At 47.5% G+C, this 25729-nt stretch overlaps 1 protein-coding gene across 2 annotated transcripts in view; it reads right to left on the bottom strand.

Annotated features, from left to right (window-relative positions):
* The window catches only part of St8sia2 (ST8 alpha-N-acetyl-neuraminide alpha-2,8-sialyltransferase 2), a 74609-nt gene extending 49981 nt beyond the window's left edge, over positions 1-24628 (bottom strand). The window contains exon 1 of one of the 2 annotated variants that reach the window (XM_006540731.2): positions 24298-24628. In XM_006540731.2, coding sequence (XP_006540794.1) covers positions 24298-24395 — 98 coding nt within the window. In that variant the 5' untranslated portion in view covers positions 24396-24628. The remainder of the gene's footprint in view (positions 1-24297) is intronic. The other variant, NM_009181.2, reaches the window with a different exon arrangement.
* Positions 24629-25729: the final 1101 nt, after the last annotated feature.

The raw sequence follows: 25729 nt of genomic DNA on the forward strand, positions 1-25729 counted from the left end.
GCTTGCTATAGGAAGAAATGTGGGGCATGACTTCACACAGCATCTTCAACAGTCTTCTGACTCAGAGATGCATTGTTTTAAATAGTCTTCTCTAAATACTTTAACATTCTATCCACAATGGGATAAAATCCCTCTTTGATGCTTTTTGGTACCCAGGCAGATGGTGTCCAAATTCTTTAAGAAAAACAAAAACCAAAAAACCACACCCAACCAGATTTTGCTTAGGATTACTTTCTATCATTTTTTTTCTACAGAATTTAGATTACAACATTTCCAAATACAAAGCATCGTTAAAAATGTGTATGTGTATGCATATTTTGCCCTTCAGACTAAGTGGTCTTTTTCCCTTTATGAAACATTATACCCCAAGAGCCGCATCTATGTTATTCCAGCTGACAGTTTTTGTCCCACTTGGCCATGTAGACAAAATGCTGTCTGAAAGGATAGGAAGATTCCAAGAGCTGTTAAAAATAGTCATGGTTTCATGTGCAGAGTCTTACCACATGCCAGGCACAGTACCAGAAATGCAGTATGTTCACTTTCTTATTTCTTATTGTTTTAGACATACTATGTCCAAGGCTCAAATAGGCTTCAGGATTTGCCCAGAATCAGCCAGTGAATAACCCCAAAATGTGGGAGTTCAGGATGTCACCCACACAAGGCCAGATCTCATGTGTCTTTGAGAAGGCACCTTGTACCTCTCCTTCACTGGTAAGAATTGAGTGTGCTGTCATGGTTGTGCTAGAGAATCCATAGGGAGAAAACATTATTCTATAAACAGTAGTGGGACAGCTGAGCAGACAGTTTAGCAAAATAGTAACGTTAGAATTCCGATTTGTGAAACACTGATCAGAAAAAATGTGGCCCAGCCATTGAAAGCTATGGTTGGAAACAGCTTGCTACAAAAATGTACTCACCCAGTTGTTTTGCATCCATTATTGACAATCCTTACACTTCAGACACAGCCATAACCTTGGCTGTCATCCCTTGCTCTTTTATTGTGGAAGAAACGTACTAGTGCAGAACCCTAACCAGAGGGTTGGCAGCCCTGAAAACTCATTTCATTCATGTCGTAGGGCGTGGATAAACCCGTGCTCTTTATAGAGGAGCAGAGTGCCTGTCTGACGGGCTACACTTTGCTCTTGAACCTGCCTGGCGGTAACTTGAAAGGCCTCCATGTTCAACCAGGCTTTCTTCTCTCTCTTTTGTTCTCTTCTTGATGGACTCGCTTTGGGATGCAGTGGTGTCCCTATTAACCTCAGGGGCAGCCTTTTCATGATGGAATTTCTAGAGGACACCTGGCTTAGGAAAGACTTTGAAGGTGTTTTTCTTCTGAGTGTTTGATGTGTCTCCTTTTGACCCTGTTTGGTCCTAGGGCAATGGCCATTCCATCCCCACCCCCCACAAGCAGCGATGCTGGCCACCACCCAGGAAGCCTCACAGTTAGATAGAAGGAGGAGCAGTGGGAGCACTGGGTATGGGCCTGGAGCTCTAGTGCCTCATGAGTTCTGCTCTTACAATCCGGCCTCTTTCTTGGCCTAGATGTCTTTGTTGTAAGTCATGTCTTGGGTTCAAACAAAAGCCATGTGAATTTATTTTCAGTGATATTATAGGTGATGGTCACTGTCCTTCAAAACAGAGAATAAACCATTTATTGCTTGCTGAGCTTATGAAGTCTCTTGGGACAGCTGCTTTTCCATAGTGCAGTCCATTAGGTTATTATCAGAAGCCAGGGAAGAAGGAAAAGACAGAGTTAAACGTCACGGGACCATGCTTTCAGATGCTCCATCGCCTTCTCAGATGTGGACCCTGGGGCGGGGATGGGGGTGGGGGTGGGGTGTCTACCCAGAGGGAAGGCGGCTAGGGATTAGTTTTGTGCTTTTTCTTTTCTTCACAGAAGGGACACATCTGAATGTCGCATGCTCACGTTCATGGGGCTCTGTAAGACAACCCTGTGTAGAGACGTCTGATCTCTCCTTGAGCAGGTGCAGACATGCGTTGAGCTTAAGCTAAGTATGATGGTGTTGTCTTCTCAACAGAATCTAGAATGACCTGGATAAAGGGGACTATGCCTGTAGGGGACCATCTTGATTACTGGAAGTGGGAACACTGGTCGTGGTGAATAGGATTCTAAACTGTATAGACTGAGAAAGGGGACTGAGCAGAGAGCAGAGGCTTGCATTCTTTGGTCTTCTCTTCTGACTATAGGAGTAAGGTGTCAGCTATCTGGAACTCCTGCTGCCTTGATTGCCCAGTTGTGCTAGACTGTACCCACAACTGTGAGGCCAAACAGACTTCTCCCTGAAGTTGCTTTTGTCAAGAGAATTGAACTACACCAGTCAGGAAAAGAAATGAAGACATCAAGTCTGTATTTTCTGCACTGCCCAGGTACCAAGTGGGAAGCATTCCAGGGACCAGCCTCCCGCCTTTATCCTGTGGCAACACTTTCTCTGGCGCTTCCTTGAAACTTCTTTGTACTCATTTGCTTCCAGTCCTGCCTAGATGCTAGGGGTACTCAGAGCTCAGCCCTAGTATGGCCCTAGCTCTAAGTTGCCTGATTTTCACTGCACACTCCACTCCTGCTGTCGGACTCATTGAACATCATGGCTACTTCCTACCCATGCCTTACATATAACTCAAATCTCTCACCTAGATCTTTACTGTACGGAAAGACAACCCTGACTTGTTTATTCGAAATCAGGGCAGTGTTTATAGCTCCTCCATCTCTCCTATGCTGTTTCCCCTTCCAAGTTCCACCACCTTTGGATTTTAGGTCACAGCCCCCCCCCCCCCACACACACACAAAGGACAGGAGTGGCTAGTGTCCCCATCAATGTGACATACATCTTCTCTCCCAGGTACACAGTCTTCCAGACCTCCCCATGAAGGACATGACTTACTACAATGCAGAGCTTAGCAACCTCTCTTCCTTCTAGGACCCCCTCAGGGCTCCCTCATGGGCACCCCTTGTTTTCAACATCAGATTCAGATTTCTTAGCACAAGAGCTGTTCTGAGCTGCCCACTGCTATACTTTCCAGGTCTTCTAACTGCCAGGTAAAGCAAGGCTGTCCTGGAATGAATGAATTGGCTTGCATGGTTGTGCCTTAGAACATCAAGTTCTTTCCCAGGCATGCCTTGCTTTATTTGTGTGTGTGTGTGTGTGTGTGTGTGTGTGTGTGTGTGTTGAATTTAACATCTATAAATGGTCTGCCTCAGATCATAACTGGCCTAAATATGCATTTGGGGGCTTGTATTATGTTGAACTCTTTTTGAGATAGGGTCTCTTGCAACTCAGGTTGGTTTTAACTCTATTTAGTAGGGGATAACTTTGAATTCTCCGCCCTCCTGCCTCTACTCCTTGAGGGCTTGAATTACAGATGTGTGACATCACACCTAGTTCTGTGAGACGATGGGGATAGACTAATTGCCTTGTGCATGTTAAGAAGGCACTCAACCCCATCCCATGTTAAAGCTTTTAAAATCCAGAGCCCTATCTTTAAAATGGAGCAGGCTAGTCAAAGAACCATCTGATTTCTTTTGAACATTCCAGAGATCTGGCCAGGCTGAACCATCGTCATTGTACCAGGGTCAGCCTGTGGTGGGCAGGTCTGTGTTGTGTTTTCCCACGGTCCACACTGCTCCTGACTGACAGCGAGCTGCTTCACTTATGTGTGTGACCTGCCTGGACTCTGAAGGCATCCAACTTTGTGATCCCCTAGGCTTATCCCAGTCAAGGAACAATACTCAGCTAACGTCATCTTCTCCACAAAACTTTCCTCCTTTGAGGCACAAGAAGCCTACAGGACCTTGGGGTATGATGGGTACTGGTTCCTTGTTCTTTCTCAGTCACAATTGACAAGACGCTTTCTGGTAAAGTCAACCCCTAGGAGGGTGCTCAGCCTCAAGGGCTTCTGGGATATGATCATCCATCCACCTCTCTCACCAGTATTCTGCAGTTTCCAAGGTGCCGAGAAGCACTGGGCTTAAAGGTTTCTGCCCTAGGTCCTCGTGACTGGTGGAGAGCTCCCAGGTGTGCTCAGTGTAGAAAGCAGGAACTCCAGCTTGGTTGGTTTAGAGATCAGAAAGTAACTATACACAACAAATGTCACTGTAGCTCATAGCAGCTGGGGGTCGGAATAGCACAGAGAAGACAGGAGCTTTCAAGACTAGGACCAGGTTAATGTTAGTAGCATGTATCTTGATTGAGAACTGGAGGAAGACTTTGCTTTGACAGTTAAGTAGAGCAAAAAAAGTCACGGCACTACTACAACCCAAGCCATTGCCATGGGTGGGCTTCCTTATAAAGTCTTCTTTCTATCCCCATCCTAGTCCTCTATGTTTAGCATCGTATTGCTCTCATCTCACTGAGGGATGTTGGCCATCATATTTATCCTAACTAGGTTTTGCAGCTAACTTAATGCAGCCTAAAGTTATCAGAGGGAGTCTCAGTTGAAGGATTGCCCAGATAAGATTGGTCTATGACCATGTCTCTTTGAGTCCATTTTGAATGATGACTTATGTGGGAGGGCCCAGCCCACTGTGGGCAACACCAACCCTAGCAGGTGGGTCCAGGTTATCTGAGAAAGCTAGCTGAGCATGAGCCTGTCACCAAGCCAGTGATTGAGTCAGAATGCAACATGGTTTCTATTCCATGGTTTCTACTTTAAGTTCCTAATTAGAGTCCCTGCCCTAATATATCCTTTCCTTCTCCAGTTGCTTTTGGTAAGGAAGAATGTTTTATCACAGCAAAAGAAAAGCAAACTCAAACAATATCCAGTGATTGACAGCCAAAGACAAAACTGGAGGCAGAATTTGAACTGAGCTGTGTTAACATTTTCTAAATGGTCAGAATCTGAACTCAGTCAACAGTGAGACTCAGTATAGGAGGGACACACTGAAAAGATGTCAGAGGGTGAGACTAGGCAGCCAATGTTCCTGGTCACTGCACCTCACTCCAGACAGATGCCAAAGCTCATTATCTAGAGCAAGAGAAGGAGTGAAAAGCCATGTCAGGAAGGAGGCCTTGTGTACTGCAACAGAGCTGTCCTGATTTGACTCCCCCGTCTCCTCCTTGGAGTTCTGGCCCTTCACCTTGGATGCTTTCAGCAGCTTCTGAGAGGAAGCTCAGGCTGGAGATCTGTTCTCTGTTTTAAACACCCATAGTGAGAGCTACCAAGACATAACAAACACCTACACTCCCCCAACAACCCCCCCCTCACACACACACACACACACACACACACACACACACACACACACACCCTTACTTTCCCTGTTGCCCTGAGTATCAGCCAGCTCAGCTCAGACACCATGATGGGTTGGCCGGGGATAGGCACAGACACTGGGCAGGGACCTGTTGGGACCCAGAGCCTGAGCTGGGAATTCTAGATGGTGTCTGGGAACAAAGGCTCAAGGTGTTGTTGAACATTTCACATCAAGGGGCTGCCTCGGAGTTTCATTTTCTTCTCGAATCTCCTGTCAGCAATTACTGTAGGAGATTTCAGAAAAGAGGGTTGGGGTGAAACCAAGAAGGTGGAGAGTCTGCCAGTCTTTGGGGTTTGGTATCATCCAGAGACAAAGAGAACTCTTGTCCCACCAACTTCTCTACTTGACCACAGCACATTGCAATTGGGCAGGGTTTTTGGCCCTGTTGTCTTGGACAGATTGTGTGCTCTTCTGAGATGTCTGGGCACTAGAGGAATCACACAAGCACACTGGGACTCAATAGTTTTTTTCTCCCGAAGACAGGAAGAGAGGACAGAAGTTCCTACCACTTGGCTGAGGGATGGGAAAGGTGGGACTCTGACAGCCTTCTCAACAAAGATGCTTTTGATATGATGGTGTGTAAATAATAGTTCGCAAAAGAAAAAACAAAAAACCAAAAAACCAAAAAACCCCACAAATCCTCAAGTCAACCAACCACCAACCACCCCCAAACCTTACAAGCTTGGTGTGATTCCTAGTGCCAGCTTTAATAGAGACTGCAAAGCCACCATTTTTCCATTCCAGATATCAGCTTGGCAGGCACTGGTCTTAAACCCTTGTTTTATTGTTATTGTTATTATTATTATTGTTATTATTATTATAAGAAGATATGTAGGCTATAGCCAAATTACTCTGTTTTAATTTCTTTTTCTTCCAATTAGCATGAATTTTCTGAATACCTATGTGACAGGCATTGGGGTAGGCTCTGTGGTCCCATGAGTATGCAGACACAGAGTGGCCAGTTTCAAGGTCCTTGAGATCTCACTTGGAAACAAGACACGTGTGCACAGGCACTAGTACCCATCTGCATGCACACACACATATACTCAAGCAAACATCCTCCTGCTCCTAGGCATGGAGCTGTAATTATCCACCCACACCTTGGGTAGTATTGAGCATACACAAAAGAAAGAGCAGTGCAAGGCGCTTCAGGTAAGTGTGTTCTCAGGAGTGGACAGGGAGGGGCTGTTTTCTAGAGGACTCAGGGAACCAGACTCAAAAACCACTTTGAGGGAGGAATTGCAAATGTTGCTACCCCTTAAGTACAGTCCCTCCTCATGGTTTATAAACTATAGCCAAGTCTTCCCTTCAGTGAACCACATGGTGTTTCTGTGCCCTCCTTACCCAGTGAGCAGTCACTTCATCTTCATCTTCCCTGTCCCTCTCCTTCTCCCTCTGAAATGTTTAGCTCCATTTTGCTTCAAGGTTGTGGTCCTATCCCTTGCTTTCATTCTCTTCCCTCCTGACTTTATTTTTAAAATTTGAAAACAATATATCTGTGTTTGTGAGTGTGTGTGTATGTGTCTTTGTGTATATGTGTGTCTCTGTGTGTGAATATGTGTGAATGTGTATGTGTGTGATTATATGTATGTATGTATGTATGTATGTGATTATATGTGTGTATGTGTGACTGTGTGTCTGTATGACTCTTTCTGTGTGTGTGAGTGTGTATGTTTATGTCTATGTGTGTGTGTGTCTGTGTGACTCTGTGTGTGTGTATGTGTGTGAGTATATGTGTATATGTGTGTGTGGGTGTATGTTTGTGTCTATGTGTGTGTGTCTGTGTGGCTCTGTGTGTATATGTGTGAGTGTGTATGTGTGTGAGTATATGTGTGTATGTGTGTGTGAATGTGTGTGTGAGTGTGTGTTTGTGTCTATGTGACTGTGTGTGTGTGACTGTGTGACTCTCTGTGTGTGTGTGTGTGTGTGAGTTGGAGGACAAGCTGGGTGTTGGTTCCTGACTTCCACGTTGACTCAGGGACGTCTGCTCTCCACCACTGCCTCCAGCATGCTTACTGCCTTCCGAGATCCCAGTGTTCTCTGGCCTCCTATCATACAGTAGGAGTGCTCCTATCATACAGTAGGAGTGCCTGGTTAGCCTCTCACTGCCAAGCTTTATGTGATGTCCTAGTTTCATTCTGTTGCTATGACAAGCACCATGACCAAAGGCAACAGAGAAGAGGAAACTGCCAGGACACAGCCCATCACTGAAGGAATTCAGGGCAGGAACTCAAGCCGGAGCTTGAAGCAGAAGCCATGGAGGAATTCTGCTTGCTAGTTCATGTTATGGCTCAAACCCAGGCTCAGGCTTAGTTCGATTTTATTTTTTATACAGTTCAGGATTACCTGCTCAAGGAGTGATATAAGTGGTCCTGGCTCTCCTGTATCAATTAACAATCGAGACACACTCCCCCAACCCAGACATGCCCACAGGCCAGTCTGTCCTAAGAGCAGTCTCTTGAATCAGGCTTTCCTCTCAGATCAAGACTTTCCACTCAAATGGCCCTAGGCTGTGTCAAGTTGACACATCTGAGCAGGACATACGAGTTCTGAGGATGGATTTGAACTCAGAACTCAGGAGCTTCCTCCTGACTGGCAGGACGTGACACACTGAGCCAGCTCCTCAGCCTGGTGTCGTTGGCAAGCCACTCTTATTTGTAGGCTCTTCCCCTGTCTTTCCATATCCTGTTTTCTCCTTCCTTTTCAAACCTCTGACAAGGCCAGTCTCTTGCCATTAGAATCTCCTTCCACTCTACCATTTGATGCAAGGGTGGTCTCTCAAAGTTGCCAAAATCCTGATGATGACCAAGACCATGATTGGGACCCTGAGCACCCTCATCTTTAAAGGGAGCACACACCAGCAACATGCTTTCCTGTTCTCTTCTTCTCTCCTTGCCCCATTGGCTACCTTTCCCCGTGGCCTCTGCCACTGGGCTTCTGCTCTGGCTCTCCAAGTGAGGCCAAAGACCAAGGTTTATTTCTGGAGCCCTTGCTACTGCAGAGGTTCATCTACACTAGTGACTTTCATCAGACCTCGTGGAAAACTGCTTCAGTCTCAGCCCTGACTGCTCTCCAACCTACACACCAGTCAGTCCTGGGTTCTCACAGTTTAGGGGACTGTGGATAAGTCATTCACATCTTATTGTCACTGTGTCTATAATAATAATGAGGGGTGACTTCTTATGCGCCTCTCTGCTCTAATAATGGGCAAGGTGATGCCTGTTTTGTTTTTCTGACGATTTCATTGGTGTCATTACACTTTGTTCCTGTTACCACACAGATGGATACCTCTGCTTAAATGATCAGGTGTGAAACCCAACCCATCCAAGGGCCATACAGAACAGCTTCCTTTCTTCATGCAGAAGCTGCCCCAGGCTCAGGAATTCCTCTAGGAATTACTAGACAGTCACCGGAGAAGCTGGAGTGCTGTCAATGCTTTTTTTGAAATCATTTCTTAACCCTTCCTGTCAGTGCAAGGATACTAACCTGGGGCAGACCCTACTCATTGTGGTTCCGTTTGGTAATGTGGGTGGTTCTCTCAACTCCCGTGCTCTCCTTGCCCCTAATAAACTGCTCTTTGCTGGCACATTATTTGTTCAAAGAAAGCACTTCAGGAGTCCACTGTGGTTCCTTTTTCTTTGAGAATCATTTGGACTTATGAATCCTGTGCCTGTCACTTGAAGGGTTCACAAAGTACCTAAGCTCTGCCATTACAGGGCTTTGGCTCCTCAAAGTAAGCCAGACACCTCTCCTCCTCCAAACCACATTGTCTGTTAAATTTTTATTTGTTTTAACAGAGCATTCACTGCCAAGGTCAGGGGTTGCAACTAGGCTGATGGCAGACCACAGGCATGGGCCCTTTGTTGGCAACGATGAGGTTTCCTGATAGCCAAATGAAGATGGCTTGCCAAGTCACCCAGTTTAGCCGAGCCTAGTGGGAACTTTTCTGCGTCCAGCTATGCACAGTCAAGAACTTTGCAGAAATGGGGTATGTTGACCATTATTATCAAGAACGCTGCTCAGAGTGTGATTTAATGTTTTCTCCAGTGATACTGATTGGTGCAGAGGATGCAAAGTGATTATGAATCTTTGAAGACCTTTCTTTGACAGGAGAAAGTGTCACATGCAATAGTTGGCATGGCACAGATACTTAGCCAGTTCAATATTCTTTTTATTTTTGTGTGCCAACCCCTCTACTCTCTAGGTTCTCTGTAGAGCAGATAGGAGGTGAAAATAGATTAGAATCTGTTTACCGTGCCATCCCAGAGGACATGTAGAAGCACAACGAAGGGTCTAGCTCCCTCCAGTGAGTCTAAATTCTCTCCCAGGGAAAGCTCGTCTCTGTTGTAGTCACCCAGTTGTGAGAATCCAGAACAAGGGAAGACCCATGGCAGTATCTAATCTATGTTTTACAGATAGGGAAACTTAGACCCTGAGAAGCAGGGACCTGCCATTGAGATAGGCTGTACATCTACAGCCAGATCCAGATCTCCGAAGGCTCCCCTCCAGACACTTGTCTCAATATCACACAAGAACTCTGCCCAACTGGACCACAATTTCCTTGAGCCCCTCATCTGGGCTCTGTCCATCTCTGCATGCCACTCGCAGCTATAAGTACCTGGTGTAATGGGTCATGTGCACAAGACAGACATAGCCAGTGGCTCAATGAAGCCACAAAGCTTATGTATGGAACTGTCAAAGAAATCAGGTACCGGGAGATGACCTGACACTTCCCTATAGGAATACCATGAGTGTCCTGTTAGGCTGCTGTGTGCACACCTGATCAGAAATAGATTGTTTTTCCCCTGGGAAGACAGACTTGTGGTACATTCTTCACTGGTTTCTCTGAGCTACTGCTTTTGAGAAATAGTCACTGAACATTTACAGAGCCCTGTGCTGGGTACACAGAGATGAGCTAGCACAGAAATGGATTCTTTTCCTGGTGGAAAAATGATCTAATGGGAGATGAAAGAATAAAAAAGAACGAGAATAAAAATAGACCACCCCTCACGCAGACGGAGTGAGGCTAATCTCTGCCTGCTTCTAAGAAAATAAAAACAACACTGCACAATGTGACTTTGATGAAGTCTAAAAAAAAAATCTAAAACCCAACACGCATTATTTTACTTTATCTCAGTGGATTTCAACTCCCAAATATCTGTGTTTCAAAAGGTAAGATTAGATACCATTAAGCCAGCCTAGCCAGCATTGATTTAAAAACCCTCTTCTGTGCTTCAAGATTGAGGAGGTTGTGGACCTCTGTCAATCTTCTTGTTATCAGCTGGATCTTAGCCTGCCAGAAGCCAGCTCGCCTGATTCCCTATTCTGGCCACATCCCTCCAATCTTCTGGTTTCTGTATAGGATGCCTGTGTGAAACCATGAAGCAGTCAGTTAGGAATACTAACTTCAACTCTAGGCTGCTCTTTCTTCATGAAATTGGGTGGATTCGATGTATTAACAAGACACAATTCAACATATGTATTAGCTTTGTCCTAATGGAAACAAAGAAGAAAAGATTTATTTTGCTCACACTCTCAGATGGTTCAGTCCATCGCTTTAGCCCAGGTGTCTGTGCAGACCATCACAGCAGTGGGAGCGCATAGAACGCTTCTTCACTTCAGGGTGGACAGGAAGCAGAGAGTGGGGAAAGGACTGGGTCCTCGGTAGAGCTATCGATGGTATCCTCCCAATGGTCTATTTTCTCCAGGTAGATTTTTATCTCCTACAGTTTCTGATACCTTCCCAAATAGAGTTACCAGCTGAAGACCATGTTATTAACACATGAGCTTGTTGGTGGTGGTGGGGGAGCACCTCATGTTCAAATAGTAACAGTAGGTTTTAGATCAGATGATGGCAATGCTCCATATGATACCTTGCAGATTTCTTCTTCACTGGCAACAGAAAGAGGTACTTACGGGAACTCAGAATGTGTGTGACAGGCTTTCTGGGCTTCCTCAAGGAATGAGCTCCCTCACCAGGCTTTCTCTCCCTTCCCCATTCTTTCCTTATTCTCAAACGAGCACATATTCTCTAGCAGGCACTGGGTAAGGAGCTGGATGCCCAGCCTAGCACAAATCTGAAAGGCTCCTATCTCTTGGTGAGCTCATGTGCACCAACTATGGAAGACACTGCATGACAAATACAAAGTAGTACCCAAGAGAGGCAGAGCATTAAAGAAGAATGTGAGCTGGTGTTGGCCTTGTAGTATTGCAGAGAGAGGGAAGTCCTCTTGAACCTAACTCATCTTAACCTTCCTCTTGTGATGGACACACACACACACACACACACACACACACACACACACACACACCATTTAAATCACCTGCATGAGTGTTTCCTTGGAAGAGTCTTCCATTGGGTACTAGGCAATTTTCAAAGTCCACTGAATGAGTCATTTCTGTAACAAGGGATCTTTCTGGAGTATTAACTCACTCTTTATAGAAGTTCCTCAAGGAATTGTTTTGGCTTTGCTACCTTTGGGGTAGAAAATGCCACGGGGAAAGAAACCAGACTGGCATGTCATACCCAGACCTCAAGCTTTCCGAGTCTACTCTCATGTATTTTGCTAACTCAGCTTTATTGACTTAACACTTGTCTTCAAATTGACTCACTTAAAAACTTAAACGAATTTATCACAAAAGACATCTTTATATTGCGGCCATAAATAGAATAGCAATATCCCTTGCCCTAAATAGAAGGTAATAGTGAGAATAAATACAATTAGATTGTTGGCTACCGTCCTGCTCAGGGGCTCGCTTTATCAGGAAGAGCAGATGGGTTTTAAAAGGCTCCCCTATATTTAGCATCCATCACCCCTAGAGCCCACCCCTCTCCATTCCAGACAGTGGTGCTTGGGATTAGACTACAGGCTGGGCCGGCCACCAGATCTGCTGAGGAAACTCCAGACCTGAGGGCTGGGGGGAGGCGGCTGTTACTGCACGCGCCAACTGTGAAGCAAGGCCATTTGCTATTTGAATGATCACAGCCAACCAGCGCGCAAAAGGCCTCAGTGAAGCTGAGGTGTGCTTTGCTGGCCAGCTCCTCCAGAAATTTCCATCTGGTACTGAAGGCTTATGATCAAGGTTGTGTCTGGACACACTGGAGCCTCTTTAGACTCCTAAGGCAGGTCAGCCTTTGGTGAAGATTCCTTGTGGCTTTACCTCATGGCCCAGGAACATGGCCAGCTAGACTCTGAAACATTTCAAGTCCCTTTTCTGTCTTTATAAAGCAATTATTGTTCTTAGCTTTCAGTTGCCTGTCCATTAGATTTCTCTTGCAGGGTGTGTGTGTGTGTGTGTGTGTGTGTGTGTGTTCGTTCACTATAGCATACTCATAGAGGTCAGAAGATAACCTTGTCCATCTGCCTTCACCACCAATCTTATTTGAGCTGGGTTTGTTGTTGCTGCTGTTGTTATTTGCCAATACATACTCATGGCCTACGAGTTTCTGGAAATTCTCTTATCTTTGCCACCCATCTGTCTGTAGCAGCACTTGGATTAGAGATGTGTGCTAGTGTAGCTGGCTTCACATGGGTCCTGGGGATTCAAACCCAGTTCCTCGAGCTTGTGTGATAAGCAGTTGTCCCACTGAGCCATCTCTCCAGTATGTCTTGCAGTGTCTTTATAATAAATGTGTGGACTACATAAAGAGCTCTTCACAATACACAAGGGCATCCCTGCTTGTGTCTGTAATGAATTACTTTTTTTTAAAGATTCATTTTAATTAACATTTTGCATTAACATTTTAACATTCATTAACATTTCTTTAAAACATTCACTCTAGGACAATTCCGTGATGGGCAGTGGAAACACATAGGCAAATTCTCCCTGGTGAGTAGGGCCAGGGTCACCTCAGAAGGCAGAGAAAGAAAGCAGTTACCCTCGTGTATCTTTTAGTGACAGGGACATCTGCAGAAATGCATCCTTAAGTGATGTTGTGTAAGTGCTACCAAGTGTTATTCAGACATGGACGGTGCAGCCTTCTATCTGCTCACTATGTGCTATATGTTCTATTGCTCCTAGGGCCAAGCACGTGTTTCTGTACAGTGCACTTACTATAGGCAACAAAATGGTACACATGTTTTTTTAATCCAAACATAGGAAAGGCACATTATGTTTCAGCTCCGCTATAATCTCAGGGAGCCACTTTGGCATATGTAGTTTGGGATTGAGCAAAACATCATATCGTGGGGCGTGACTATGTTCCCACCAGTGGGGTGTGTATGCACATTGCTTGGGCCTTATTATAAGCTGGCCTGAGATTCAGCATGCCTGCTAGACCGCCAGATGATGCCTGGAGTTGCTGGTTTAAGGACCATACGTTGAATAAAAAGGCCCTAGCCCAGTGTCTCTCAATTCCTGACCCTCAGACGGCCCAGAAGTGATAGGATATCCTGGAACTTGTCTAAGATGCAAATTCTCAAGCCTTAGGGTCTCTGGGGTGGGGCTCAGCGATCTGCTTTGGGCAAGCCTTTGAAGTAATTCTGATGCTCTTTCAAGCTTCAGAATGACTTTGTAGACTTCATGCCTCGCAGAATGCCATATTAACTCATCTTCCCACTTTCTTGCAGGTACTGCGTAGTGTGAGCCTGACAGGTAAGGGACCATGGGACCCCACATTTCTTAGTCTTTCAGTTGCCAAATCAGATGATCAGAGGTTTGAGGGTCTTGTCAAGTTCATTCTTGAGGAGAAAAAGGGCAATTTCAAGACTAGCCTGCTGCAGAAGAGCAAGTGGGAGCAGGAAGCTGGGCAGGGTGTTGGTTGGAAGGGGTCTAAGGAGCCTTCTCCTTCCTCCTTATGTGTTTATGGGACCCTAGGGACTTCTCCACTGAATTAAACAGGCAGGCAGGCCAGAAAGGATTTACATCAATGTTCACACAGAAAAGTGTGGGCTTGTACATCTCATAGTCCCAAATCCAGGTGTTAGGGAATTGGGCCACATCCAGCAAGTCTATCCAGACACACTCATGATACTCCATGGAGTGCATTTTCCAATCCCATGCCTCTGCCGCTCCCCCTCCCTCCCATGCTTCTTGGCGCCATATCATTTTCTAAGCGAAATAACCATCTCATTGATATTGCTTTGTTAAAACCGCACCACGCTCTTAAAATAAACCAACGTGCCCCAGCACCCCCCCCCCAGCAGCCTTTCCTTTGTGTGTGTGTGTGTTTTCAAAATTTGTAGTACAACACGTGCAACATCTACCATTTTAAACTTGTTTAACTATTCTATTCAGTGGCGTTAAGTACATTTCTGATTGCTGTGCAATCTTCGTCACTATCCCTCTATAGAACCCTTTTCATCTTGCAAAAGGGAAAATTTATACTAATTAAATAGTAACTCTTTATTCTCTTCCCACTGGCGGTGGCCACCACCATTCTACTGCGAATCTGGCTGGTTTGAGGAGGCTCCTTTTCGAGGAATCAAGCAGTGGCTGCTTTTTTTTTGTGTGTGTGTGTGTGTGTGTGAGTGACGGTGTTATTTTGAGTTTAATGGCATCAAAGTTCACCTATGTCGGACAGCGCATGTGTCAGAAGTTTCTTCATTGTTGAAGCTGAATAGTATTTCTTTATATATGTCATCACTTATCTGTCAGTGGATATTGTAATGATGGTTCTATGAATTATTGCACGACAATCTGTTTCAGTCTCTGCTTTCAATTTTATAAACTTTTTGGTGATTTTGCTTATTTTTCTTTTATGTGTATGCATGCTTTGCTTGCATAGATGCCTGTGTATGACATGTGTGTTTACCCATAGAGGCCAAAAGAGGGAGTTGTATTCTCTAGACCTGGACTTGAAGATAGCTGTGAGCTGCCATGTGGGTGCTGGGACTCGAACCCTGGTCCTCTGGGAGAGCAGCCAGTGCTCTTAAACACTGAGTCATTTCTCCAGCCCCTCCATTTTTTAAAGTGTATACCCACCAGTAAGACTGCTAGATTAGATGGCATGGAATCTCTATTAGGGTTGGGGGGGGCAGTCCTATTGCTTTCTATAGTGGCCACAGCATTTCATATTCTGTCATTTGCACTTTGCACAATCAGGAGAAGACTGTGCCTTAGGGGATCGAGGTTCAGAAAAGTGGGGGCATTGACTTGAGGACACACAGTTAATAAGTGTTTCGCTGCAGCAAAGCATCCCCACTGCCCAATGGTAGCTCCTGACTGGTACAGAGGTGGAGGCGGACTTCCTGCATCATGGGCAGTGAGCACTGCCCCCATGAGAACACTGCAGAAGTAAGGCTCTGAGTGGCATCTGGAAGAGATTTGTATGAAGCCCTACGTCCTCACTCTGTGGGGTCAGAGCCACAGAAGGCAGCATGGGTAGGCTGTGGAAAGTGCTGAAAGTCATGGCTGTTTCCACAGGCATTCAGGGTCTTTGTGGGAGGCCTTCTGTAAGCATGTCCACACACAGACAGGACAGCCCTGGAGTGCCTCTCACCTTTCTTTTTGATTCTCATAGATAAACATTTCGATTAGGACACTTTTCGATTTGGATACTTTGCATGGTTTACTTGAAGTCAAGTTCTAGGAATATAGTTTGTGACCTATAGAAACAGCAAGCCAAAGTCACCTGCCCCGTCAAGCTTACTGTCTCCAGACACCATTTGCCTCTTCTCTATTATTTACACTGTCCTGGCACATACCATGAAAGAAGGTGCGAGTTACCCTAGGTATCGCTCCCCTGAGAGAGGCCAACACACTTAGCCTAGAAACTAGAGATACAGAAAAACTAACAGCACACGCTTGGATCTTACTGGGCAGAGTCCCAGTATGTCTGCCCTTTCCTCTGCATCTGCTGAAATGCCAGACCTCAGCGATGTCACCCCAGTGCAAGGAGACTACAGATGAACAGTGAGTCCCTCCTACAGACTCAGAAGTTTCCAGTATCCTTTTACCAACCTGCAGCGTGACACAGAAAATGCAACTGAGTGTAGAGTGCCAGAGTAGAGGGTATAAAAACGTCAGTAGCAAAAGGTAGCGAGGAGCAGTGGGTGGGGGCTGGATCTGGGGCTGGAGCTGGGGGCCAGGTAAAGGCAGATCCTCTTGCTGTGTGGTCACAGAAAGTCCTGGGACCTCTGTGAGCCTTTATTGCTTATCCACAGATGGGCAAAGACCACAGTTGGAGTACTTATTGAGGCTTGGCTAGAGCTCTTAGAGAAGGTGTGGGGCCCTGGGATTAGGCATCTCCCTGCTGAGTGCATTCTTTCCCAGATGCACATCTTTCCTTACTAGGCTTCACTGACCAGGGGCAGTTGACAGCATGAGCCCTTCTGTTCCTCTTCAGAAGAAAACTCCTCTTCTCATGTCTATCATTCCCTCTTCCCTCAGTGACTCAGTTTCCCCGACCTCTAACAGGCACCATTTTCCAGAGCCATTCTGATGGCTCGAGACAGAAGGTTGTTGGAGGGGAGGCAAAGGCAGTGGCCTTTTAAAGCTGACCCCCCCCCCATTCTGCTTGGATCTTTCCAGCTGTCATGGCCTACTACATCTTGGGCTCCAGCACACTGTCCCTGAAGGCCTTCCCCAGGCTTGCTGAGTCTGTACTGTCCTCTGTCATAGACCTAGGCGTTTCAGGGACTTCTTTCTCCCTTGGAGATTACAGCATGCCTGTTTCCTTACTGGAGGCTGCTTCATGCATTTTTGGATAGTTCCTGTCATCTGGAACGGAGGTACTCACGTAGGCACTTCTCTAGCTATGTGACTCTGGATGAATTATTTGATGGCTTTGTACTTCAGTTTCCCCACCTGTACAATAGGGGTAATAATGACATCAACCTTATCATATTGCTTGTGAGTCTTAGAGGCGTTATTTGAGATCTAACACCCATAAAATGACTATGGTGTTATTGTCTGTTGGTGCCTTCCTCCTGGAGAAAAGAACTGTGTGCGGAGGGAGGATGTGTCTTCCAGTGTGGTCCCCGGCATGGATCTTTTAGGACCTGGATCCCAGCATATAAAAATCTTAAAAGCTGGTAACATTAAAAAAAAAAAACAACAACAAAATAAAAGCAAGCAAATAAAAAACTTGGGGTTGGCAGGCATTGGTTCTCAACCTGTTTGGTCAAAGAAAAGGATTATTGGGCCAACTACAAAGACTTTTAAAAGCATGGTCATAGTAACCAAAAGGAAAAGAAAACAGCACCTCAGGATACTGTAGCTCAGAGGCAATGACAGCTGGGACTGGAAACTGCCTAATGATCTGGCTACATTGTAGCCTTTCCTTTCTTCTTTGTTTTTCCCTTTTGCATCCTTTGTCCTTTCTGCACATCAGCATTTGGGGACCACTGGTCAGAGGGATCACCTGGATCTCCAAACTGTGGATTGAGATGCTGAAGGGGCAGGAATTGCATCCTTGAAGCTTGAAGGGGGGCTGGAGAGCAGAGCAGAATCCCGGGTTCCTCAGACAATAGCAAGAAAGCGCCTGGGAAATCCCCTTGACAGAGCAGCGAGCCTCCCTCTTGCAATGCAGATTTACTACTCACACAGCAAGCAAGGCATGATGCAGGATTTTCCAGGGAAACAAATCAGCTCCCCCAAGTGCTCGCACGTGTGCCAGGAGGAACACAGCTGCCCGCGTGTAGTGCAGACACGCTCTCCCTGGTTGAAGCCACTCTCCCCACACTACTGTGAAGTAGGTGACAGCTGAAGCTGAGCAAATTCAGGGACAAACAGGTCCCATCAGGACACTGGGCAGTCTCCTGGCTGGGTGATGAATTGTGGGCAACTGGGGAGAATTTAAAACCAGTCCAGCTGCCACCTAGGAGAGTGACTAATCTCAACACTTAAGGATGAGAGCAGCACCACAGAGATAGCAAGCAAGACCCAGACTGTCAGGCAGACAGTCACTGGGGATGTCACTCTGGCAGACCTTTAGGGAGGGACTTGTCCCCTCCCACCAGCAGGAGACAGCCGTCAGCTCACTGGGCTGTGGAGTTCCTGCTATCCCGCCATCTGCCTGTCTAACTCAGTTTTGCTGCAGGCAGCTGTGAGATCTGATCCTCTTGAGCCTATCTAGATCCATGCAGCATCCACAGCCTTGAGTGGTCATCAGAGCCTCTGGCTTGACAGTGTTTTAAAAATAAAACACCCATTTGAAAATGTCCCCTAAAGAACATTTGGAGATAGGATACAGGGGTGGGACCTTGTGTTCCTATGTGGGCCATGTCTTAAAGATGTCCCTTTCAGTGTCCTTCCATTCATGCTGCACGGGACAGCTTTCTCACCGAGTGGAGGTGTTTAACTGTCAGCTGAACAGTGGGGATCTTTTGAGACATAGAGACTAGGATCCAGTTGCTAGTTCCTAAACCTGAGTTTGTTCATTCAATAAAAAAAAAAAAATCCCCAAACAAAACAAAAACCTTTATGGGCTTCATTATCTACCAGGCATTTCCATCCTGGGGCCCTGGGCCATATGCTTCCCAGGGTAGCTATGAATGCAGTTCACTATAAACTAGCACACTAACTTGAAACATTGTGACTTAAAAAAAAAAAGATTTGTTTTGGTAACTTGATTAAGGGGTTCTTGAGGGTGAGCTTGTAGGTGGCTACTTCATTTTGCAATGTCAAAAGGCTGAGCACTTCTGGACCATGTATTTCTCACAAGGAGCTGGGGACAGAGAAGAAATAAAACATAATCGTGAGTTCTGTCTCCATAAGATGCTGACATGATGCGATACTCAAGCTGTACACTGGATGAACAGCTAAGAAAGAGGGAGAGTGGGTGGGGCGGCTGGGAAGGTGATGCAAGGGAGGTAGGTGGTGGTGGAGTAGTGAGAAGACAGGGGCCTGGGAAGGGAGCAAGAAGAACAGAAAGGTCTATGTATATCAGGAGTCCCAGATAGGAGGATTGACAAGTGCAAAGGCATAGAGATGGGCCATTATAGAATAATCTAGAAAGCTGTGAGTCATATTGATGGAACAGGTAGAAGCCACAGGAAGATTAACCCAAGAGGCCATAGCTAGGTTATAGCCATGGATGTTCATTCTCTGCTTAAAGAAGTCAGTGTCTGTCTAGAGTCCCACTTTGGGGCAAGTATTTATAATTTTCATTTTCACCATTCCCAGTCTGTAAAATCCAAACAATTTTTGAAGCCTAGCAACTCTGTACTACAAGGGGAAAGAGGCTGCACTCACTGAATTGGTTTCCAAGATGGATATCTATTTACAATTTAAATTTGACACTGGAACAGTTGGCATCAAGGACTAGGAGCAAGGGAGTTAAAACCAGACTGTCTTTCTCTTCTATTTTATCTTTTAATTGTGTTTACGCTTGGGTAAACTATACTGGAATGGAAGGGGAAAAAAAAAAAAAAACCAAAACAACCAAACCCCTCCCCCAACAAAAGGACCACCTTGAATAAACACAGACTTTTCTCACAGAGTACAAGGTGTAACTGCCCAGGGCCGTGATCTCTATCTAGCATTCACTCAAGGCTCCTCTCAAAAGTATATTTCACCTGGCCTTCCCTGGGTGGCAGGAGTCACTGGCTGCTCATGCATCTGGTCACAGTGATGGGCAGAGCTATCCCCTTCTCCTCTGCCACTTTCCCAGACAGAATTTGACATTTAATAGGGTGATAGGACCCTGGTATAACCTACTAGATGGTATCAATTCTGACCAGTCTGATATTCATTCTAAGGCACCCATGCCAGAGATGGATCGGTTGTTAAACATCTTCACAATCTCCCCTGCTCTGGGTACCTGGGTGTAATTAGAGACGTCTGGCTCCGTTGCCATAGGAATCTAGTTTGCAGGAGAATGACAGGGCCATAGCCTCCAGAAGATTTAGTTCACAGCCTGCCTGACCTTTGGCCTATGGAGACCTTGTACTTCATTACTAGCAAATTAAGTCACAGCTTTGGTTTCATGACTGATAAACTAGGGGTAGCAGCTGTACCCATTGAAGACGGGGAGGGTGATGAGTCAGTGAACAGGTGCTTCGAGATAGTCAGCATGGGCCAGGTACACAGAGCTCAATGAACAGTAGTTCTTGGTGCCACTGGTTGCTTGCCCTTGGGCTACCACAAGGATAGAATCTGTTAATGTCTTGGCTAACTTCAGAAAGCTTGCAGTTCATGCGAGTCATCATTACCGTCCCCACTTAGTGCCACAACAGGCATTGTTAGGATCACCAACTACTCATCTGTCTTCAGACAGAGTTGGGTAACTCTCTTAATTATAATGGCTCATCTGGTGTCTGGGGTATTAGATGACAACTGGCATAAGCCTGCCTTGCATGGAAGCAACCAGAATATGACTTAAATATTTGATATTACATTAAACCAAGCACAACTGATAACAGAGGGGGCTGTTTTCAGAGGAGGAGCCCTTTGAGGCACCTTACCCAAGGATGCTGTGTGCCTAACCTGTGCTAGACTGGGAAAATTTGTGCCTCTTGAATGACTTCTGTAGGCCAATTGTGAGGGCAATGTAGCACACATGAGAACCGTGAATCCTACTCCTTCATAAGGGTTACACTCAAGCCTAAACCCCAGGAGAGAAGCAGAGTAACTCAGTTTACCTAGCAGGTATAGCAAAGCTGCAGCCTGCAGGCCCCATACACACCAAAAGAGCTATGAAAGTAGTCGAACATAAAATTGCAAATGTATTTAAAACACTATACGGTTTTCTTTGCTTTTTTTTTTGTACTAAGACTACATACTGTGAACTTTGTAAATGATAACATCGTGTCACATTATCTAAAGGATGAACATGCCTGATACAACATGAGCCAACTGACTGCAAAACCCGGGACCGTGCACGGGGTAGGTAATGCATTTCTTTCACCAAAGCCCCATTCAATCTGACTCAGAACTCAACTGTGATCCTGGGTTCCTGGGGGAACTCAATGGGCCAGGCACCTTGCAGAGAGTCTGTCTTTTTACACTTCTCATGCAATTCCACATGAATGGTAAGAGTGTCAAGAATGCAGCCAGGGCTATACTGTCTCAAAAAACAAAAACAAAAACAAAAACAAAAAAAGAATGTCAAGAATGAAACTCTGAAGACAACCACTCAGAAAAGGAGATGTCTCTCAGAAACTCTACCCTTGGCCACAGGATATTTAATGCTTGGGGCAGGTCAGGACGACTGAGGCCACCAATCTAAAAATCTCACCCTGGCTGTCCTGGAACTTACTCTGTAGACCAGGCTGGCCTCGAACTCAGAAATCCGTCTGCCTCTGCCTCCCACAGGCCCAAAAATCTCATTTTCTAAGAAAGTATTGAAAGCTTTGGAAGAATAGATCTGTAGGCTGTGTGTGTGTGTGTGTGTGTGTGTGCACACACACACACACACACACACACACACACACACAGAGGGAGAGAGAGAGAGAGAGAGAGAGAGAGAGAGAGAGAGAGAGATTTATTTGCTTTTTAAAAAAACTGTTCATCTCTTAGTCCCAGGACAACTTATCCCCAAAGTGACTCTGTCTTTCTTGCCTGCCCAGTAGAATTCAGGATCACACTGTTCTCCCCTGTCCAGATAGGGCCATGGTTCTCTCTGGTGGGTAACTTGCTATCTTCCCCAGCACAGTTAGCAAGGCGTGACACAAAAGCATTGTGGTCTTGAGTAGGACCCCATGCCTTCCTAGGAAGCATAGGGCAAAGGAGACAGAGTCCTCTTGACACCCCCAAATCTATTCCAGGTCACTTACCCACAGCAAACGTTTTAGGTGGCTCCAAGGATAAGTGTTAAAACCACACTCCTTATCAGAAAGATGGGCTAGTGCAATTCCCATACTCTGTCCCACATTATTCCTTCCTTCTCCATGCATGGTAAATGCAGTGAGCCCCCTTCCCTCCAGATTAAACAGGTGGGGCTGACTGCAAACAGAACTGGGCTATTGATACCAACCACGTGGCCTGGGTAATGCAGGTCCATGGTGATCCCCACCAAACTAGGAGAAAGTGTTGATTGACAAAGCTAAAGTCCACCCCAAAGACAGGCGTCTACAGAGATGATGCTATAGAAGGTGTCAGGGTGGGCTAGTCGACAGTTTTCTTACTAGGATCAGTCCAGGTATGGGGGTGGGGATGGGGGAGACTCAGGGATCCCCTGGTAAAACACAGTATGCCACAGCACAAGAGCCTTGAGTTTTCAATACACACTCTATATGTAAATGCTCCTCTGGAAACTTCTGTCTGCCTGCTGGAAGAATTTGACTGTGGAAAGTGAAGGCTTCAAGATGCCTTTGGCAGGAATGGGAGACACCACGTGTAACTGATCTTCTCATTACATTTTAAAAATTAAAAGTCCCTGGCACATAGAAGAGACTCAGTAAAAAGTTCAGCGAATTGATGAGCCGGGATGCCTGCTCCTGGAAGTGGGAGCATATGTATACACACACACACACACACACACACACACACACACACACACACACACACACACACACACCCCAGAAGAAGTAGGCATCTGAAGGTCTTTCCTTTTCCCATTGTCAAAGTCATCTAGTGACCCGGGAGCGCTTTAGTCCATATCTCAGAATGTGACTGCACCAATTTCTGTTCCGACCACACACCAGGAGAGAAGCTATGGGAAAGCAGTTCGTTTCTGTCTCTGCCGAGAAGCTGGCGGCACAGAGTGTATTAACTGAACATTAAGTGAAAGTTTTCGGAGTTCTTGGGGAAACCGAGGACGAGAGGAATGAAGCAGAGAGGGACTCTTGAAACATAGTGGAGTCCATAGAATGGTTTGTGGGGTTACAGAAAGGGACAGTGAGTGGGAGAGAGAAAGCAAAGGGTAGGAAGAGGCACCTGCTATTAGGTTAGGGTCCCTAGGGCCTCAGCATCTTGGATTCTGGACTCTCTCTGTTTTGGAGGGATCTGAAGGCAGGACCCATCCATTCTCTGTTCTTATATCCTTACGAACGAAGTTGGACAAAGGAGGGGCGCACGCAGCACAGGACGCTTGTTTGATTGAGCTTGGCTCCTCACTAATCCCACAGAGAATCAAATCCGCCTCCTGTGCTCTCAGGGACCTCACCCTTTTACTGAAGGCCACCTCAGAGCCTTGCTGCCTTCCTACATGTTCCACCACGGTTTGGAGGCTCCGGACATGGGTCGGGCTCCGCGTGCAGAAGACTGTAGGATCGGGAGCCAGCTTCAGCCCACGGGACACCCTGATTGATGAGCCCAGCTCAGTTAGACAGCTCATTCCAAGAAGTCCCGAACCAGGCACAGCTGGAGGTGTGGTCCCGCCTACCTCTGAAGAGATAGGGACAAGCTGAGATCGCGCGCTCCTGGGGACCCCGAAGCCCACCGGGCGGCGTTGGAGACTTTCCGACAACCTCCCCGGGTCTTGGCGCCGGCTGTGAGCGCTCAGCAACCTGGGGTTGCCTGGGGCCGTCGCAGGGTTGTCAGAGCACCCAAAGCCAGGGGAGAGCCCTGGTCTCCAGCACCGCGCGCCACACCTTTAGCGGTGCTACCCCCCACGCCCGGATCCTGGGCTGGCCGGCGGGAGGCGTGGGTGCGTACCGGTGTGTTCAGGGCACATTCCCCTTCCCAGGAGTCGGTACGGAGCCCTTCCCACTCATCTCCCGCCAGGGGATTCCCCTCCCCCAGCTCAGAGATCCCCCGCGCGCCCCCTGCCCACTTTGCCAAGGCGAGAAAACGGCCGAGCCGGAGACAAAGAAACTCCTGCCTGCCTCCACTCTCCGTCCTTCTACCCGCCCGAGACACTCCCCGGCGCCCTCCCTCGACCCCGGCGACACCGCGCGCGCACACGCCGGGGGAAGGGACTAGGGGACAGGGAGCAGGGTGGGTGAGTCCGCTTTCCCCACGCCGCGCGGCTACAGCTGCCCGTGCACCCCGCCCGGGGACGCCCCTCGGCAGCCGCGCCCCCATCATCCACTCCCTAAAGCGTCCCGGGCCCCTGACACTGCCACCCCCAGCCCAAACCGCCGGCACTATCCCTCCAGCTGAGCGACAGGGGGGCGCGGCGCACACAAAGCGGATGGGGAGTAAGGAGCCCAGGGGAAGAAGAGATCCCGCCGGGGATGGGGCACGGGCTCAGGGAGGCTATTTACCCGATTTCTTCTTCGATCTCTGAGATGTCTGCGAAGATGAGGAAGACCACGAGCAGCGTAAGCGCGGCCAGCATCCAGCTCCGGAACTGCAGCTGCATGGTGGGGTCGGTGCCCTCCGGGACCCGCGCGCGGGCCGGGGCGAGGAGCTGGGGCTGAAGGAGCCTCCGCGCTCCACGCGCAGCAGGGCACACACCCTGCGCTCCGGGCGAGTCCTGGCCGGCGGCGGCCAAGGCGACAGCAGCAGCAACAGACAAGGGTTGCTCTGGCGCGGCGAGCCCGCTCGCTCTCTCTCCGCTCCTGCCCGCCCCTCCCCTCCCCTCCCTCCTTCTCCCCCCCCCCTTTCCCCCCCGCCCCGCACTGGGCTCCAGGCGCAGTTTGACAGCTTTGCTCCGCGCCTTGCCTGGTCTCCTCCCACTAACTCTAGCGGCCACCCACCCGCCTTTGCTTTTCCTGCCCGAGAGGGCTCAGGGAGCTTGCCACTCCCGGCCTAGGAAGGCTGGGCTCCGGCCATCGAAAGCGACCCGGAGACTGAGCTGAGCCAGACAACTCGGAGCACCCGGGGCTGCTTGGCAAACGCCTAGCGTCGCTCGCTCTTTGTCCAGCGCCCTCGCTTCCTCTCAAAGTTTTCCCGACACAAAGACTAGCACCTTGGGGACGGTCTCCGGCGCGCTGCGAGGAGGCGGTATCCTCTGGGCTACGCTTCAGCAGTTGACGAATTGAAAGGGGAAGTGGAAGAGAGGAGGGGAGAAGAAATGGGCAAGAGGGGCCAACTTCACCAGCGATGTTCATGGCAATTGGTGGGCGAGGTGCTCAGCCTGCACAACACCACCTTCTCTATGGGCGGTCATCTCTGTCCATTTATAGACCCAAGCCCGGGAGCATGGAACTCTCGAGTTGTTTGAGGTCATGGCTAGAACCCAGGGATCCCCGTAGTACCTGCTCTACTTCCAAGAGCAGGCATAGTACCCACATTGTGGCTGGTACTGTACGTGCTTCATCCCCTTAGCTCGTGCTCTTTTCTGGTCTAATCAATAAACCCCTGGAGTCCTATCATGATCAAAAGGCCTTCTAGAAAAATACACTTCCCACAAAGGGAGATGCTCCTCCCCCCCACCCCATACCGAACGATTTCCCTGCTTCAGACCCTTTTAGCTCACTTTACCGTTACCTTTTGCCCTGCTGCGTCAAGAGGGAAGAACCCATTCATTAAGTTTTACTAGAACTAGATTACAACACACACACACACTGGATGTAACTTTTCAGAAGAAGCCAGATCGTCCTTTGGTTAGTGAAGGGTCCTAGAGGTTGCTTGTCAGAGGCGTTGAGAATGTCAATGCAGTGCCCTACTGTTTGGGAAGCACCTGTAGATAAACAGAGATGCCCAGTCGGTTGTCCTCCAGAACAACTCCAAGGAGGAGCTAGTAGTTCCCTT

This window comes from Mus musculus, chromosome 7, assembly GCF_000001635.26.
Source record: "Mus musculus strain C57BL/6J chromosome 7, GRCm38.p6 C57BL/6J".
NCBI lineage: Eukaryota > Metazoa > Chordata > Mammalia > Rodentia > Muridae > Mus > Mus musculus.